The sequence below is a fragment of the Vigna unguiculata genome, chromosome 4, assembly GCF_004118075.2.
Source record: "Vigna unguiculata cultivar IT97K-499-35 chromosome 4, ASM411807v1, whole genome shotgun sequence".
Classification (NCBI taxonomy): Eukaryota; Viridiplantae; Streptophyta; class Magnoliopsida; order Fabales; family Fabaceae; genus Vigna; species Vigna unguiculata.
This window is the reverse complement of record NC_040282.1, coordinates 33889195-33910072: the sequence shown is the minus strand read 5'-3', so window position 1 is coordinate 33910072 and position 20878 is coordinate 33889195. Positions and strand designations below refer to the sequence as shown.

The window sequence follows — 20878 nt, the reverse complement described above, 5'->3', positions numbered from 1 at the left end:
CCGCTTATACTTTGGCTATATTTTTTCGCACCTTTTCCTTGTCGTACATACCTATTTCCAATGGAGCTCATGTTTTGCACTTTGGTGTCTATTGGTTCTCCATTCTGTTTGGGATGTAGTGGCTTCATTTGGCTCTTAGTTCTCCATTATGTTTGGGTTGTAGTGGCCCCATTTGGCTCTTAGTTCTCGATTCTATTTGGGCTATAATGGCTCCCTCGCACATTTTATGTTTCAACAATAATGGCTCGCTTTGTTCTCACGCCAGCTGTAGTGATGCACCATTGCAATTGGGTGTCTCATGGTGGCTCGTCGTTGCAGATTCGATGGTGCACCATTGCATAGCTGGTGGCTTGTCATTGCAGATCTGGTCAGTGGCGGATCTTGATGTTGGGGGAGCCAAAATAATATACTCAAAATTCAAAATTTATATATTTAATTATTGTCATTAACACAATAAAAATGAATAAATAATTTAGTATAATAGTGTATCTACAAAAGAAATCATATATATACAAAGGATTGTCCTTTGTTTTTCAGATTTTTGAACTCATCCATAATTGAGTCAAAACTAAAATTTTCAACTATTTCTTTTTCAATGTAAATATAAACATGTTCCAAAACATTAATATAAAACATGTTCCTCTAATAGAACAATATGATCATTTGTATCATGATTCAAGATACATAAAGCTAATAAGATATTGAATTTATATTGATTTCATCTTCACCATAGCTTTCTTTTTATCACTTTTAAGAAATAAATCTATTCTTTTATTCTTCATCAATATACCTATTTCTTTTTTAAGTTTAAGATTAAAAAATAATTTATCATAATTTAATTAAAAAATAAAAATGAAGATTTACTAAAAGAAAAAAATCAATGACAATCAAGTCCCATTAAAATATGATTATGAAAAAACACATATGATTATGAAAAAACACATAGTACAATCATTTTTTCCTATAATCATACAAAAATGAATATAAGGCTTATGTGGTAAAAAATAATGTTAACTATTAAACAAATATTTCACTATCAAGTAATATGAGAGAGTTACCTTTTGTCTTCACAAATGAAAGCGAACAAATGATAAATGAAAGCAAAAAGAATAAGTTTGTATTTAACTTTTTTTTTTTTCAAAACAAAAAGAAAGCATGTGAGAATGTGAGATCAATATAATTTGTGGAAAACTTAAAAATACAATGAAAAAGAAAATAAAAAATATCTTAATAGATATTTTTATTCTTTATTACATTTGATTTTATATTTTAATATTTATTAACATTAAATGTTATGCCTTATAAAATAAATAAAAAGATACCTCATTTAACTTCTATCAATTTCCATGTTACATCTGATAAAAAATTTAAAAAATTGAAAATAATTAATATATATATATATATATATATATATATATATAATATAAAAACTTAAAAATTGAGGGGCATGGCCACCCCTGCCCCAATGATCCTCCGCCATTGGATCTGGTGGTCGTTGTTGCAGATCCAGTGGCTCTTGGAACAAATCTTTAATCTCTACACATCCAGTGTTGGTGAGCCCTAACCTCTGCATCCCCATAGCTCCTTGCATTTTCTTTCACTTTGCCACAATTTTGGGAAATCCAAACAACAACATGGCTTTGTCTTTGGTGTTTTCAACTATTTTTTCCACTATGAGATGGAAAAACTTCATAGAAAATGTTTTGTAGACAACTTCATGGACGAGCAAATTTCTTTTGAAATATTAAATCGATTGTGAGTTAACCGATGTAAAATATTTTTAATTTATTACATCAACTAGATCTATATCGATTTTAAAACTGATGTAACATATCTTTAAACAACCTTAATGTAATACAACATTCTTGCAGTAGTGATATGTGGATATTTTAGGTATTTAAAATATAAAAAAACAAAATTATATTTAAGAATGCTTGTGTGAATACAAAATAAATCTTTTGTTCGGTGCATATTAAAGCTTGAGCTTTGTTAATTAACACATAAATTCAATAAGGTACATTTTTTATGCCCTAAATAAGATCAATACGGTAGTAACAGGGTAGTAAGAGAGTTGACAAAGTTGACTGGTGAAGGATGGTAGGATGTTTATGACCTAAAAGTCTTGTTAGAAGCAAAAAAGTGAGGTTATAAGAAGAAATACACAATGGAGAATTATACTAAGTAAGGGTGGGCATGGATTGGATATTTAGATATCCGCTCCAGATCTAATTTGAATCCAAATATATGGTTCAGATTTTGATCCATATCCACTTTTTTTTGAAAAAACAATTTGGATATTTTGAAATATATATCCAAATATTAGGATCAAGTTAGATATCCATATCTAAATATTTGAATCAATTAAAAATCTAGATTCATTTCTAAATCCATTTTTAATGAAACTTAACTTTTTATAAATTTAATTTTAATTTTAAATTTATATTTTAAAAATAAAATAATTATTTCATCCAATACATAAATATTTTTAAAAAAGTAAAATAATATATAAAATAATAAAAATATAAAAATATTATAAATTTAATAGTATTAAAGATTAAACATAATATATTATTTAAATTATTAACATTCAAAAAAATTAAAATCATATAACTGTCCATATAAAGTCATTTAATCTTTTAGTAATGAAAATGATTATAAAGTCTTACATCTTCATACAATATCACTAACATTAAAAAATAACAAATCCAAAAACACTCTAGAGTTCATGGTAATTTTAACAGTCTCTTCAAATAGAATGCACCAGCACCTATTCGATTACAAAGTTCAACATCTCTTCCATGGCTCATTAACTCAAACTCATTAGTAATATCTTCACAACCATCTATATATGAAACAACTGGAGTTGGCATCAATCCACTTAACTTGTGATTTATCTGAAACATGAACGAATTATTAAAGAAATTTAAATAATCTATTCCAATGATAGATATAATAACAAATCCATATTAATAAAATCATGTTTTAATTGTCATTAACAACTTAAGGTTTTAAGAAAATCACTAAACAATAGAATACAAAGAAAGAGAAGTTATTCACATGAAAACGGAAGTCCATTCATTACTACTAATTGCAAGAGGCATTGGGCGTGGGCTTTAACTCAAAGAAATTATACTGTGGTCATCATCTTGGGAAACTAACTCTTTAAGAAATGAAAGAAAAAATTATCATTAGTTAATACATATTTAATTATAATATTATTACATAATTTAAACATCAACATACCTTGGTCAAATGATTGAAGCTCTTCAAATATTATTATTAACAAATATTTTATTACCTCGAATCTTGAAGGGTCAAACTTCTCTGATCTTTAGATTAATAAAATGTCTTTACATTGAATTCATTTACTGCCATTACTCTTTCTCTGATCTAATAAACCAATAGAACCCTTTTTTCAACCAAATCATTATGCAAGTATGTTGGCAGAAAGAGTCAAAGATGTGGATTCTTAAAACACCGACTAAAGAGAGTAATTTGATCACAAAAATTATCACTAACTTAATATAACTACATGTTGTATCACATAAACTATTCAAGAGACAGCTTGCAGAAAGTCAATCATACTTCTCTCCAAATCATTGACACTTAAAAGCCTAACATACCCCAGTGGTCATTGCACGCAACCTTACCTTGGATAGGCAAAGAGACTGTTTCCAGAATTAAACTCATGACCAACTGGTCACCAAGACACAACTTCACCATTGCATCAGGGCTCACCACCTAATTATTCTCACATTGCCTTCAACATAAAAACATCCAGAATAAAACCACTTCACTTGAAAGTCAATTTTAACTAAAATCAACTTTATTAAATCCAAGCACACAATTGTGGAATTTCCATTTAAAATGCATGGGAAGTTAATTGCACATTCAGTCCCTAGTTCAACATAAGCTTGGCTAGGCCCCCAAGTAACTGGAAATATTTCCCAAGTATTTAAAATAATTCAATCATGTTCCTTTATCAGTTTGTGGTTTAGTCAAGGTTGCATGGCCATTACACTTTGCTGATAAGGAGATGGAAGAGCCCTCTTTTTTTTCTTTTAATGACACGATTGTATCCTTGCTTGTATAGAACAAATCCACATTAGTCCAATTGCCTTCAATTTAAGGCAGTCTGATGAATAAGTGCATTTGTTTCAAATTATGTGAGCAAAACTAAAGCAATTGAAACAAGAGGACCAAAATTTAACTAATCTCAAACAAGGAAACCAAATTGCACTGAAAGGCCTTAAAGAAAATGTTTACCAATATATAGCAGATTGACAAAGTTGAAATAGCTTCCAATCATTGACAGAATAACCAATATATAGCAGATTGACAAAGTTGAAGTAGCTTCCAATCACCGAGAGAATATAGAGGGACACAATGTTCTGAAAATGTTTTGAGAAGTGAGGTGTCAGGTTTATACCTCAAGCATGAGATTAGACCTCAATTATTTCAGGAATTCCGATATTTAACCTTTACCCAATTTATAGACTTATAATCTTTTAGTGAATTAAAAAAAATGTTGTCGTCAATGTTCAACAGATTCAACAGATCCACCAATAAAGGAGAGAAGAAACAGGAAAATAGACCTTGAATCGATCAAAACGCAACAGTGTCAAACGCAACAGTGTCGAACGCAGCAGTGTCGTATGCAGTAGAACGTAGTAGTGTCGAACGCAACAGTGTCGAATGCAGCAAAACTAGTGTCGAACACAGCAAAACGCAACAATTCGTTCTCCAAAACAAAAACAATGAATCAAACTTAAAACTAGATAAAATAACAGAGGAGAAACAAGAAACATCGTTGAATTGGAAAAGAGAGAAGAGATTCATATACCTTGAATCAATCAACTGCACCAAAAGAAGAGAGAAGAAATTTAAGGTTCAGAAAGAATTGAAATCAGGGGAAACGATTCAGATAAGTTTAGATAAAAATATGATCCAACCTTAAAATTTAGATTTCCCATATTTTAAAATCTATAAAAATAAAATAAAAATCTGATCTAAAAAATATATAAAAAATGGATAAAAAGTAAAAAGCAGGATCTGTAAAATAGTTTTACAATGGATCGGTTCAGTTTAAAATTGGATCAGATTGAGGAAACCAATTTTTTTGCCACCCTTGATACTAAGCATGCAAAAGAAGGACAAGTGTGTATGAGTACAATCTTGAAAGAATATAGGCGGATAGGTAAGCATTTGGAAAAGTGCTATTCTATTTTACATGTAAGGGATTAATATCGTGAGGCAAAGTAATAATGTAAAGTGGTTGAACGTACGTTACTTGAAATGTTTTCTGAATAGAGATTGGTTGGCATTTAACTTTGTTATTCATTTGAAAGTTTATAATAATCTATACTATATTGTACTATATTTAAAGGTTTGAAATTATGGGTACTTTTTATTAGTATTTGGGGTTATGTATATTTTTAGTCACTGAATTTTGATCCAAAATTGGAATTTGTTTTTGTTTGAAACTTTGATACATTTTGGTCCATACATTTTATAAATGAATGAATATAATCCTTTTAATCCAATTATGTTAACTTTTTTTGACGTATCAAACGCTTTTTATATTAGTATTGGAGTTTTTTACGCGGTTTGACATATTCTTGGTTCAATATCTACTGAGAAATATGTTCGACGCCTCAAAAAAAGTTCACGTAATTGAGTTAAAATGAATATATTCATTCATTTTTAAAGTTTAGGGACCAAAATATATTAAAGTTTCAGACAGGGACGAATTCCAATTTTTGATCAAAGTTCAAGGACTAAAAACATACTTAATCTCAGTATTTAATATTGTGTTACAACTATACATATAGACACTCCAAGTGCCCTGCTTTATTTATTTTATTCTTTTTTACAGATAAAAAAAGGCTATAATAATAAACAAAAATACTATTCTGTTTTTTTGTTTAATTTCTAAACTTTCTAACTCTAGACTTGCAATGTTTGGTAGTAAAATATAGTTTTGATCATCTCTATTTCAACTACTAAGGCTATATATAAACCACTGTTCCATCATTTGTCATGGTTACAATTTTTTTCTTGCAAACCCACAATACACACGGTTTTTTGTAATCCGTCATCTTATACTCATTTCTTCAATCACTTTCTTTCCCACATACATACATTTGTATCCAAAAACTTTATGTATTTTCTTAAACTTCATGTTAATTAACTTATTAGCTTATTAACTTTTAAAGCTTCATATTTGATTTTAATATTGTCTTTTTTCTTTTCAACTTTCTTTTCTATTTTATTTTCAATAAGGGCACGTTAAACATGAATAGATTTTGAAACAAACTTATTTATATTTGTTAGTGTGCATGTATCTGAGAAAAATCTTTAAAAAATTAAACAAACTTTTTCATTGTGATTAAAAAATATTATCGACAATACTCAATTAGGCTTTTTTCTACTCTTATTTTGAATTAATACAATTTATTTATGCGTCCAAACAAAAAGCGTTATGCCAATACTTTACGTCATGCAGCTATTAGGCTAGTAATATTCCAGTGCATATTGATTAGAATGAGTAATTTATTAATGATATGTGTATATAAAGAAAGAAATGTGAGATTAAGTTATTAGTTTGCGGTGTTCATAAGTCCCACTAATTTGACTCAAAGTCAAAATTAATTTTGGATAGTTTTTTTTTTTAAAAATTATAAGTATATTTTGAGAAGGAATTTAAACTATATTCTAAGTTTCCTACTCTAGTCTAATATCATACGTCGTCTTTTAAATTTTGAATAATTATGTATTAAAAATATAATTTACTGATTTCAAAGATAATACTTTTATTTGAAAAGTATTATATTTATATTATTTGTTATGAAATATATTATAGACTACGCCTTCGTTATAGTCGTTTAGTATTTTAATTATGTAATAAGATTATAGATAATGCTAATATCACTGTTATTAGCATAACTTAATCTCGCTACATACACTATTGATTTTTAAGTGTTGTTTGGGTATTTCTCCAATTTTATCTTTGACAGAAACAACTTTTAATTAGTCTAAATTAAGGCAATAGAACATTGATAGACCATACGCATGAAAAAAAAAAAACAATATTAATTCTCAGTGAAGCTGAAGTCAGATTTAGTTCATAAAAATAAGCCAACTTTACAATTACAGCTAATTGTTGATTGCCAATTTTTCATAACGAATTTCAACTAAGCCACTGTGAGACGAAATAAGGTTTCCGTAAACTGATCCAATATCAAAATTCATGGGCCTCTTGCCCATAAGAAGAGAAATAAGAATAGAGTTTGCTTCCTGCACCCCTATACCTTCATTATACATTTCAATGTTTCAGATCACCCCTGTCTGAAATTTTCCAAAACAATTCTTTAAGAACAAGAATTTTAGATCAACCTTTCTGAAATAAATTTTCTAGAATATATGAGATATTTTCTAGAACACTACATAATCATCCATCTTCTCTTTTTGAATTGAGCAATGAGGAAACATTAAGGTTTAAGCAATTCATAAACATTAAGGACTGAGCAATTACAAAATATTACGGATTGTGTAATAAAAGTTATCTAGATTAGGTTTCTGGAATGAGAAAGAAAACTCCAAAAATATATAATCTTCACCAAACTCACAAACCCAACATTTTAATCTCTCTTCCCACGATCTTTAAAATCTGTATACATTTATATATTATAAATTCGTCTTATCTAATTCAAGTAAGATCTTCAAATGTCGAAACATACATATATTAAGTATGAAACTAAAACTATACATTAATGGATAGCGACTCAACATAACAGATCCAATGAATAACAAATCTTGTTATGGTCTACTTTAAATAATTTTAATATCATCTTAAGAAATAGATTTTAAATCTAATTTAATCTTACAAAATTAACTTTTAAGATAAAATTTACATCTATTTATATACTATAAATTTATTTTATATATAGTCAATCGAATATATCCAACCAACATTTGTGATAATGATCGTAACATCGGCGACAATGTAATACAGCAATAGAATGTATTTTAGGCCTTTTGCTCATAACACGTGGTACAGGAAGAAAAAGTCGACAAAAATTTGCTACTTCGGTCTAATTGAGTAGACCAACCCATTGAAAAAAAAAATGTCACTCCTGAAGAGATTAACAGAAAACAAAAACATGTCAAACTACTGTTTCCCACAATTGATTGATGTTTATAGTAACATAAAATTTCTTAAAGAGTTTAGTTCCGACGTGAAACTTATCCTACACATGTAAATGTAATGATAGCAAGAAATGAGTGATAGTTTGTGGAAGGTTTGCAAATCCAGTTGTGAAAGGGGCGTGAAATAGGGAAATCATATCCTATTCTCATACACACTAAACCTAAACAATCCCAAATATTCCACTGAAGCTGGACACGCATTATAGATGCTCACAAGAATCATGATAAGAAAAAGAAGAAGAAGATAAGTAACATCGTTGTTCAAAGATGCTATTTCTTTTCTTCTTTTTTTTTCTCCTTTTGTCACCGAAGATTCTCTTTCTAAAATGCGAAATGTACATGCTAACCTTCCTATCTCCACAGACCAATCGCCAGCCAGATACAGACCCAAAGGTTTATCATCACAATTTTTTTTATTCCGTTAAACAAAGGCAGGGGAATTTTGACTACAGTCACAATATTGAATACGTTAGTACTGTTTTCTTTTTTAGTAGGGTAATGGAAGAAGGTAATTTATTTTTATAAAAAAAATTAAAAGGTTTTATGATAAAATATATATTTTTATTAATTTAAATAAAATTCTAAAATTTTATAAGGGTTATTTTAGTTATTCAAAATTGGATCATTTTAAATTTCATTCCAAATATAAAAACATTTCCATATTCTCAAATTTACGTGTCTTCACTTTACATTCTCCCCTTAACTCTATTTTTGTTTGAGTATCAACTTTAATAATATATAATCGATGTTAGGATAATTATTCTTTGATTCATGTCGATTATTTTTTTTTTAAATGATTTTGATTAGTTATTTAAATTTGTTTGAATTTTTGTTGTTGTAGACACATTATTTTATGTTCGCTGGATTATTTTTTGATATCGGGAAGACTACTTTTCTATAGATATAAACTAAGATTTTTTCTTTTTTATGAATATTTGTCATGATTATTGATTTGTTGACGTATGCAATGATATCTTTTTAGTCAATGATAATAAAAAAGTCAGAAAATAAATACCCAACCAATAACATTGTAAAAACAATCTTAATCTATGCAATATAAGTATTTATGATTGACATTGAAAAAAAATAATAATCGCAATCAACATATATCAAGAAAAAAGTTAAAAAGCTGTGAATATTAGTTGACAAATATTAAAAACGAATTTTAAACAAAAAATAATATAAGAGAAATCAAGTGAAAGAAACTATTAATATTAATATTTTTAACTATCAACAATTGTTTGGTAGTTAAACAAATTTTCATATTTAGTAATGATTGAAATACAAGAACATTAAAATTCAATAAATTTGAATTGTTTTATTTTAACAATAACTTTTGAAAAATAAACCAATTTAAAATAAGATGAATTCTAATTTAATATATTCAAATGTCTCGAAGTCTCAAATAAAAATTGTGAATTTATCTAAATAAAGGTGATTATGTCAAAATTGGAAATATAAAAAAATAAAAAGAAAATTTAATATGTAGCTTTTTCAATTATTGAAGTGCAGAGAAGATAGATATACTCACTACAAACTTTTTCATAAAAATATCAAGAAAAAAAATATGAAAAGAACAAATGTACTTTTTATAAGATTAATCACGTGAAAAAATAAAAATTTTAGAAAGTCTCCTAATTTTTTTTTATAAATTAGTTTATACATAAATTCATTTTTATTTTCTAAAAATCTTTATTGAGAACCATTTTCATACATCATCTAAAACTTTCCTTAAGAAAGTATTCTCATGCATAGATGTACTATAGTAAAAGAATTGAAAGCAATGAATGGGGGAGAAATGATTGTTAGTTTTTGGTGAAAGAAAGCGAAAGAAAGGTGATCTATTACGAGATTAGGGTAGATCTCTCTTTTTCAAAAAGATTTGCGAGATAAATATGACAAATTATCACTTTATCTTTATTATCATGGTATTATATGAGATAAATATGACAAATTATCACTCTATCTTTGTTATCATGGTATTATATTGGATAAAAAACCAGGTTCGCTGCTTCACTTATGTGTTTGATTTTACATTTTATATACTTTCCATCCATTCCATAAATGAGATATGAAGAATATTGGAACAAATAGAATAGTTGTATCCAATTCCAGCTTTTCACTCATCAAATTTGTATCTGGTTACAAATGGTTCATCAAATTTGTATCTGGTTACAAATGGTTCAATATCTAAATACATGTTAGTTGTATCTGATTCCACATTTGTATCTAGATTTTTTATTGTGTTACGTTGTGGTAGATTATCCATATTTTTTCAATTAATATTTATCTATAATATTTAATTTTATGTAGAAAAAATTTCAAAATTAATTATAACTTATCTAATTATTATTTTATATTATATTTAACACTAAGGACAATTTGGTAATCTAACTTTTTCATACATCACTCAAATCATATACAAACTTTCACAAAATTTACTCTCAAATCTACTCCACTATCACTTCCAAATCCCTTGAAAAAAAATAACACAAACTTCACTTTCAAATCCACTCAAATTAATAATCTCCCTCTCCTTTCCTCAAACCAATGGTCTTATAAGAACGCATCCTAAAAGTAGGAAGGATAGACGTAACCAATGCTGTCTCCATTGGCAATTTTAAATCTAGGATTCAAACCTACCACCAGGTTACAAAACAAAACAAATTATCATTGTGCAGATAAGCTCCTTCTCAAGAAATGAATATAGAATATAATTTCAAAAGGAAGCTAGGGAGATTTTGAGTGAAAAGATGCCTAGGACCATTTCTCATGATCTGTAATCAGTGGTTCACTCAAATTCCTTGCCATTTTTTTTCAGACATCTAGATAATAACAATTCGGCCCTACTATTATCCTAACAGCTCAAATTCTACAAACATTAGTTTCCTTCCCGATATTTTTTTAAAAGAACGTCTCCTTTCACAGGATTCTTTACTTCTATCAGTCACAGGTAACATCATGATTCTAATTTTATTAGCCTCTCACCCTTTTCCTTAGATAGGAATACCATTGTGTTCCTTCCTAGTACCATTCTACTGGAAACCATACCTGAACTAGTTTATAGGCTTACTCTGAAACTAGTTTTGCATACTCTGAATCAGGTTTAGGTTCCCAAGAGTTTATTTTGGGGTGGGGTGTGGAAGACCTAGGTCAGAACTTCTCAAAATTCATGGAAATCTTAACTCGCTCAATCCCTTTAGTTTGGATGTGGAGGACCAACATAACTTAGCAACCATCAAATAGTACACTGCATAATCACCTCTATTCCATATTATGAAGTTATTAAGAATTATACATCCTTCGGGGATTGTAAGCAGAGAAGTACATGATTTATTCTTTCATAGGCTTTACTCATACTAATTTCCATGGATTTAAAAGTAAAACAGAATAAAAAAAGAACGGAATGAAAATATTATTCTACATGTAGAAACAGCTGGTTTTTCTGTTTGCTCCAGAAATACTTTTTGGTGATTCCAAAATGATGATAGTGGATTAAAACCAAAAATCCTACCAAACATTTAAATACCAAATAGATATACTTCAAAGTCAAATCACACTTTATTGGTGAAACAGAGGGAAATTACACTTACGCACAAAACAGAACAAAGAAAATGATGACTTCACTCCTATCTAATTAGATGCTGCTTAGGCTAGCTCTTTCTTTTGGGTGAGAGGCCGGCGTGATGTTCCTACTACCTACTCTCCGCACTACACCGGCGGCTTCAACGGCCAATCTCTAGCTTCCCAAATCCTATAAGAATGGTTGTAAATTAGACCTTTTATAATATTTTGATGGAGAAGGATGACATATCGGTTCTTCAACATTTTCTGGATGTAACTTAAGTCAAAGGCCCAGATAGCAAACATAGGAGTGTTACATGTTCACATTTAAACAATTATTTAGATATAAATTTGAGGTCAATTCTTTCGGTGTAGATTTAAGTTAACATTTTGCATTTATTCAGATGACTTCTCAGAAAGTGATGCTTTTGCAGAGGTTTCTGCGTCACAAATTGTAATGTTACAGATATATGAAAGCAGACATGAGGATGGTCCGTACAATGAAGAAAAAGAATCCTCGCCAAAGAGAAACAGTTTACAAGCTCAACAAACAATTCAAGGAATATCATATATGACGACGTGTGAAAGACCAACTAAGTTGAAACTTCTCCGCGTATTACAGCAGCTTATATCCAGATTGTCAGAGGCAAAACACAAATCACACTTCTTTCTAGTGCAAGCAATGTTGTTTAGTCTCCGTATTCAACTTCAGATTTGAAGTTTGAAGATGTAAAGTTAAAAGGAAACACACCAAGCTTAAGAAAATTAGGAAAAGTTATAAACATCTCTAGTATTTTCTTCCACTATTCTCCAGATTCTCTAATATTTTGTTCCAGTAAACATCTCTAACTTAAAAGGAAAATTTATTAAATTCTAAACATCTTTAAGATTTTCTTCCATACTTGAATACAACAGCTAAAATGTCATATTAATAATTCATATGCATTACACATGAAAACATCTAAATCATAGGACCAAATTGATTCCTATCATTTTTTCTATAAATCCATAACAAACTTCTATAGACTCTTTAATACGACTTAAAATCTTATGTGCTGAAATTCAAGAGATGGAAGAATAGGCTCAGTATCTTACATGTAAAATTTCTAGTCATGGGAGCTGAAAACTCGTGGGCGACCAATGCTAGAAAGAAAAAAATGTTCATGGCACGCATCTAGTCCTATAATAGAGCTGTTTCAGTCAATCATTTTCCTTTGCTAATTGTATTTGTATTTGTAAATGAGAAAAACAGAAGTGAGCATAAATTGGCTAAAGGAGAATCATGCTTTCAACTAGAAAGAAGAAATCTAAACTAGCTCCAAATAACTTCAGAATGGGTAGTGCAAATCATGGATCGGAAGGGTGACAGAAATCCCGATCTTCTAATTTGATGATTTGTGCATTTTGACTAAAAATCAACCAACAGAAGACCTACACAAAAGGTTATGCTATTCTGATTCTCCAATACAATATGACAAACAAATCAAATCTGTATTAACTTAAAGGAAACGTGCTCAACTCTACTCATTCACATCAAGCTAAATTCACTCGATTACTACAAAAAAATGCTGACTCCCTAAATCTATAGGAAATTGTGCTAATCAGTTCTAGTGGTCATGCAATTAAAGTTTTCTTTCCCACACTACCCTCCTAGATCAGTAGTACCACAGTTCAATCCCACCACTTTCCAGCAGAAACTCACAGGAAAATGCAATGGCCTTATAATCGTAGGAAATACAAAGAGCCTAACCTATACATTTGTTTCTCTCAATTAAAGTCTTGAATGGAGAATTTTCTTCATAAATATTTATGAAAGAAAAAAAAAAGGTGAAATAAACATCTCTCACAAGGTAAAAATTGCTTATGCGTAACTTAAAAGCAGCTTTTGTGAAAACCTAAGCGATTTTAGCTTCTCCAAAAAACTAATTTTACTTAGACATACTTGTGCAAAAGTTAATTTTAGCTTATTGAAGAAGCTTATTTCACCTTTCTTTCTTATTTTATTTCTTCTACAAATGCTTACCTGAAAAACTTTATCTAAACATGGCCAAAAGCATTTGTGTGTCTACCACCCTTCATTCAATTGAAGCATTCACTTATTATACATTTGTGCTTACAAGTAGTTCACTAGTTTGACTAGGGGTCATTCTATGTTTCAACTTTCAAGATCATTACCAAACATTACACATGTCTACGACCGATACAACAAAAGATAAGAGTACAAATACAAACGGAGAATTTACACAAATAGCAAGACTCTGGAAACACAAGATCCCACAAATCAGTTAAAATTTGCATTGAGAAACTAATGGTACAATACAGCACGTTTCATAATCTTGCTACTCGTTGATAATAAAAATAAACAACAAACAATATCAATTAACACAGCATTACCAATTAATTACCAGTTTCCAACCACAAACCCTAAATCCTCAGGGCACAGCATTGAGCCTCCCTTCAAACACAAACCCGCGGTAGAGTCCGTCGCCATTACCGGGAAGGTTATCGATCCACCGCCACTGCTCCCCTTCGGCGGCACACCGGTCCCAGAGCGCGAGCTTTCCGATCCTCTTGGCGGAGAAGCAAACCCTGTCGCCGCCTCCGAAGACTTTGAACTTGGTCGATTCACGGAAGGCGCGGAACATCTCCAGCGGCATGCGCGCTGCCTCGTCCCATTCGAGCTTGTCGAGGTCGAGACGGAGGACAAGGATGGTGGAGCAGGGCGCGTTGAGGGCGAACGAGGACTTGAGGCCGCCGACCATGAGGATCCGGTTGCCGTGGCCGCGAACGAGGCGGGGGCGCTTGAGGACGTCGAAGACGTCTCCCCATTCATGGCGCTCGAGGCGCGACCACGAAGGCGAAGGAGTTGCGGCGACGTTGCAGGAGAAAAGTTTCCACTGGCTGCGCCAGGGGGAACCGACGTCGCAGAGAGCGAAAGCGGAGTGGTTGATGAGTAAAGGGGAGCGGGGTTTGGAAGGGAGGTTTGAGGAGAATTTGAGCCACTTCGGCGTGCGGTGGCAGTAGAGGGCGGCGAGTTCGGTTAGGACCATGACGCGGTGGTCGGCGTCGACGAGGACGGCGCCATGGCGGGACCAGGCGGAGCCGAGGTGGGGGAGGACGCGGAAGGTGCGCGTGAGAGGGTTACATGCGATGAGGGATTTGGTTGCGGTGGTGTCGGGCTGGGAAGGGTTGGCGTTGGGCTTGGGCTTGGGCTGGGCCCAGAGGTAGAGGAGACCGTGGGAGGAAGCAACGGGGAGAGGTGAATGGAAGGGAAGAAAATCGAGGGGAAAATGGAGCCATGTGTTATGGTCGGGATCGAAGAGGGAAAGAGAGGTGTGAGAAGTGTGAGAGGTGTGAGGGGTGTGGCGGTGGCGGAGGGCGAGGAGGTGGAGGTGGAGGGGAGGGTGGGAGATGGAGAGGAGGTGGAGGAAGGAGGGGGCGGAGAGGAGGTGGAGGAAGAACTTTGAGAGGGAGCGGCAGAGGATGATTTGGCGGAGGGGGAGGGAGGAGAAGATCTGGTGGAGCGTGTCGTGGGGGAGACGGTAGATCGGGGGCTCCTCCTCCATCACACCACGGCGGTAGGGTTGTTGGACGGTGGTTGGGCGCGGTGGTTGGGATGGTTCCAGTCAGAATAGGGAATACAATATGCTAAAATGCTTTGTTTGCTTTAAGAAGATTAGTAAAACTGAGAAACTTGCTTCAAGCTTCTTCTTGCTTCATATATTGAGTTTCCCACACTCTAAAGCCAATTTCTCTTGCATTATTTAACTCCTCATTCTGATTCTGGATGAAAAAAAGTTATTTTCAAGAAAAAAAAAATTATAATCAGACTTAATATATGTTTTTGTCTCTCAAACAATATTTATGCTTATCTAGGAAATTTTTTGAAAAAGTTTAGTTTAAGTCATTTCATTTTAATATTTAAGATTTATGTTATTTGAACGGTTTTAGGATAAAATTAACGGGAAGGTTAAAACAGTTATTAAGAATTAAAATAAAATATTAGAGTAAAAATATATTTAAGTTTTATAATAATTATGATTTTTAAAATATTTATTGTACTATTTTTTTCTTGAATTTTAATTATATATGATATTATAAGAAAATTATATATTACCCACTAATACAATGAGTTATTAATAAAAAAAATTCGTAAGTAAATAATGTTTATGGAGGAGCACAAATTTATTCATAAACTTTACCAAAATATATAGAAATTTGTTAACAATAACTAACAATCACAAATTTGTTAGTAATTGTCTATCGATAAATATTTGTTAATAATGATTAACGGATTTTGACTCTCAAAAATATCTGTCGATCAAATACACAATTGAGTTACCTTCTTTCCTCTTTTATTTCTTTTTTTTTTCCTTTATTTTTTCATCTTCCTCTCCTGCCCTCTTCATTATTGTCAGGTCATCATGCCACCCTTGTCATCTCAAGGTCCTCCTCCTCCTAAAAAATTTCATTGCGGGAAATTTATTGTCCAAATTATCAATAGATTTATCGATAGAGTGAGACAACCAATAATTATGATGATATTGTACTGATATATCCATCAGTAATAACTAAATAACAATTTTTAAACCTACATATTTCAAACAAAAAACAATTATATTTCTAATATAAGAGAATACTTAACCATTATATTTATTACATATAACTAATTAACAACTACTAATCCTCTCTTTATATATACAAAAATTAATATAATTTTAAAATTTAATAAGATTATACAAATGGATAGAAGATGGAGATGCTTTGAATGATTCAAGAGAGGACATAGTCTTCTTCTATAACAATAACATGCAAAGGGAGAAAAGGAAAATGGGTTCGTAGTGGTAATAATACGCAAGAGGAGAAAAGTGAGTGTGTGTGGCAGTCACAATGGTAATGACAATGGTGAGGTAGTTTTGGGGTTTGAGTGGCACTATTATGTCTTAACAAAGTAATGATGCAAAGATGAGAAGAAAATGAATTAGTGAAATTTTGGCATAAAAATCGATGATAATTTCTTAGACAATTGTCGTCACTTCAACTTTTAGCTATGTTGACTTAAAATGATTAAGGCCAAGAAAAAAGGGTGGATTGGACATCATAAAATCAGTTGTTTTTCGAAAACTTTCACTACTAAAAAAACTCATATTTCCTGTCAATTTTGTTTTGAAATTTTTTTTGTAGGAAATACTTATAAATTTTTTTATGAAAAAAAAAATTGCAAGAAATTGCTGCCAATTTTTTTGCAAAATATTTTGTATAAAACACTTTTTGCAATAAATTTTGTAAGAAATACTTGCGAATTTTATAATTTTGTAGGAAATAATTACCCACGAAGGAATTACCTACCAATTAAAAATCTTAGAAAAAATAGCAGGAAAAAGCCTTTTCTTGCAAATTTTTTTAACAAATTTGCAAGAAAATTCTCATGTAATATGAGAATTTGTAGTAAGGTTTTGCAAACTTTCGTTAAATCTATATGACATATGGAATAGCAAAATCCTTATTATTGGACATGAACATTTCGACCAATTATACAATGCATTTGATTAAAATGTTGGGCAATTAACACACATATATTGTAATTCAAATTACAGACACTCAAAGTAGTATCACTCAATGTAGATCAAACAAAATTAGCACAATGAATAAATTGATTGTTTGATTTGTGTTTAAACAACTACCATAATCATATTTGAATGTTGTATACGAAAGATCTTGATTTAAAACAAATATGAAACAAGAACTTGAACAAAAGCAAACAAAATATCAAGACACGTGAATTTTCACACTGGTTCACTCTTGCGAACTACATCTAGTTAGCATATTCAACCTAAGCATAACTTTCACTAATAATAATCACAATATTACAATTATACACAATCTTGTAATATCAAACACACTTCTTGAAACCTACAAGAAGCAACTTAACCTTACAACACCTTGTTGCAACCTAGACACTCTCTAGAACCACGAAAACTTACAAGACAAGAAACAATCAAACTTGAAAGGCTCCCCTTAGCTTTCTCAAGATACGTGATTTTGTCCAAAGAAAACAAAAATGTGAAAGTAATCAAAACCTCAGAACGTCACGAACACCTCTAGATCAGAGAATAATGGTTTTTCACATGAAAAGTGTTTTTCAGAATTACTCAAAATGTATCTCAAAAGTCTGCACTTTTCATTGAGCCAAAGTCCTGATTTAAGATATGATGGTTGACATATCTAATCGATTAATTTTAACTAGAAATCGATTGATTTCATTTAACTAGTGGAATTAGTTAATTGTTAGATAATTCAACTGATTGATATGATCATCACATATCCTATTTGGAGGAAACAATTAATATGTTAAAAACCCTTTTTAACATATTAACAAACTTCATTACATTTGTATGAACCTAATTATAATTAAATAATTTACAAGTCTTCTCCCATTAATCATCATCAAGTTTTCATGTGCCTCAAATGGATTCATTTAATCAATTCTTGATAGACGGACACAAACTACAATTACATGTCCAATCATCATTGTAAAGTGATTTCCAAGCATGGTTTCCTAGTCAATTCTTATCATTTCCAATTTTGATGACATTTTATTGGCCAATCATCATTGTAAAGTTCACTATAATTGTACAAAGACATTTACTCTTTGTTGACTATGACCCTTATATTATCATCATTAAAATATTTGTAGATTGTAGTTTATTATCAATGACTGTACTATATTATAATACAAATAAACACAACTCATTACATTTAAAAACATTTTGAACACTAAAACATGTTGTATAATAGAAGAGAATACCACTTGAGTAAGGTGTTGTCGCTTGAAAGATATAATCCATACTAATAAAGAATCCAGTTGGCCTTTTCCTCGCTTGAACGATGAGTTATCATTTAAGTAATGAAACTCAACTTGACTGGTATACTGATACAAAATAGAAGATGTGTTCAACCATCTCCATACTTTAACAAGTTGTCATTTTAACGATGAGACATATCACTTGAGTAATACTTTGTCGCTTGATCAAGGAATTTCAAATTTGAAAGTGTTATATTCAACCTCTGTCTACTATAGTGGGATTGCTTTACTTGAGCAAGACATGTAGACATAACAACTCTTACATACTCAAAATAACTATCTAACTTAATTCACACCTTTAATATATAAAGTTAATGCAACTAGTTTAAAACCAGAAAACGAATCTCAAACATCTTCAATTCAAATTTCAATTTGGCTTAAATACCTTTTTGGTCCTCATTTTCGTAATGTTTGTTGCAGATGGTCCTCATTTTTAACAAATGTTTAAAAACGGTCCTCATTTTCGTAGTGTTTGTTGCAGATGATCCTCATTTTTACCAAATGTTTAAAATGGTCCTCATTTTCGCAATTTGTGTTTAATTTAGTCATTTTCTGTGACGTTGTGTCACTGTTTGTATTACATTTGTACTGGGGTGTACAGTACACCCCAGTATAATGTAATACAAATAGTGTCACCTGTACAGTGCTCCGTTACTAATTTAAACGACGTCACAGTCACAAGAAAGGACTAAATTAAACATAAATTGCGAAAATGAGGACCATTTTTGTCAGGTTTTACAGAGGGGGTTTCACTGGGGAGAACAACACCAATGAGATCTGAGCCTAACCACATAAGACACTGACACCACTCTCAACCCAAAACCTTAAGGCAATGGGTTTATGGGTCTTTATTCTTATATAGTGCTATACTTTCTCATTTCTGGTCAATGTGGGACTTAGACTCACACTTGGATTCCTAACAATCTCACCCTCAAGGGTGAGTCCCTTCAACCACATTGGTACATTCCCCCTCCAGCGGAAGCTGCCCAACCACGAGTACTCATTTTTTGCCCTTTTTTGTACCGTCGTTCTTATTAACGGGACACGCTTACCTGGAACCCTTATTTGGGACCCTTGCCAGGAAGACTTTCGATACTAGGACCATACTGGTACTGCACTCGTCTGAGCCGATATTAACCATCGGCTCCGATACCACTTGTTAGGTTTTACAGAGGGGGTTTCACTGGGGAGAACAACACCAATGAGATCTAAGCCTAACCACATAAGACACTGACACCACTCTCAACCCAAAACCTTAAGGCAATGGGTTTATGGGTCTTTATTCTTATATAGTGTTCTACTTTCTCATTTCTGGTCAATGTGGGACTTATACTCACACTTGGATTCCTAACAACCACTTGTCAGGTTTTACAGAGGGGGTTTCACTGGGGAGACACAACACACCAATGAGACCTGAGCCCAACCACATAAGGCATTGACAACCTGAGCCCAACCACATAAGGCATTGACACCACTCTCAACCCAAAACCTTAAGGCAATGGGTTTATGGGTCTTGATTCTTATGTAGTGCTCTACTTTCTCATTTCTGGTCAATGTGAGACTTAGACTCACACTTGGATTTCTAACAATCTTGTAACATCCATAAATCAATAAATAATGTATTATTTTATAAGCATTTTATTATATATTATTATTATTATTATTACAAATATATATATATTAAATATTTTAGAATGTTAATAAAAAGAATACTTTAAAAAAAAAGAAGAAACGTAAAATTAATATCTTAAGTTACGTAAGTATGAAATTAAATATGGTTAGGTAAACTGAACATATTAGGTTAAAATAATAATAATAATAATAAAAATAAAAAGAAAAAGAAAAAAAAATAAAAAGCCTTCACCATTATCTGTTCAATTACCCTACGTCATGAGATGAGCTCATAAGCTAATAAATGCATGTAACATCACATGTTAAAGAAAGAAGAAAGATGAAATGAAAACTTAATCCATAACAAACCACGGTGACTAGAATTTGAAACAGAATTGAACAGTGTTACAAACCAAATAAACTAAATGTAATGATTAGGTGCATAGTATAAATAGGAGTAGTGGTAGACACTAAGACGAAAGAAAAAAAAAGGGGAGAAGAGGAATTTGTCGACAGTGAAGAAAATAGAAGAAGGAGTTAAAACGTTCACAAAGTTTTGGGATATATCTTTCGCAATAATTAAGGTAAGGGAAGGAGATATCTATCATTTTATTTTTACTTTAATTATTT

General features: G+C 31.4%; 1 protein-coding gene across 4 annotated transcripts; it reads right to left on the bottom strand.

The window, feature by feature from the left end:
- Nucleotides 1–11581: 11581 nt before the first annotated feature.
- On the bottom strand, nt 11582–15500 carry LOC114180397 (SKP1-interacting partner 15). 4 transcript variants are annotated; one of them, XR_003603687.1, is made up of 3 exons: nt 14167–15500; nt 12868–12952; nt 11582–11962 (listed from the first exon to the last, which is right to left on the bottom strand). XR_003603687.1 is itself a non-coding variant. In XM_028066709.1 (2 exons), the coding sequence occupies exon 1, from the start codon at nt 15336–15338 to the stop codon at nt 14205–14207; it is 1134 nt and encodes a 377-aa protein (XP_027922510.1). In that variant the 5' UTR covers nt 15339–15500; the 3' UTR covers nt 11582–11962; nt 14178–14204. The 4 variants fall into 4 exon arrangements, 2 of the variants coding, with proteins under 2 accessions (XP_027922510.1, XP_027922509.1); XR_003603688.1 differs by having other exon boundaries at nt 14178–15500; XM_028066709.1 differs by lacking the exon at nt 12868–12952 and having other exon boundaries at nt 14178–15500.
- Nucleotides 15501–20878: the final 5378 nt, after the last annotated feature.

What these genes read in the sequence shown, in the direction of transcription:
- LOC114180397 (XM_028066709.1), bottom strand. Translation starts at nt 15,338, where the DNA reads ATGGAGGAGGAGCCCCCGATCTACCGTCTCCCCCACGACACGCTCCAC.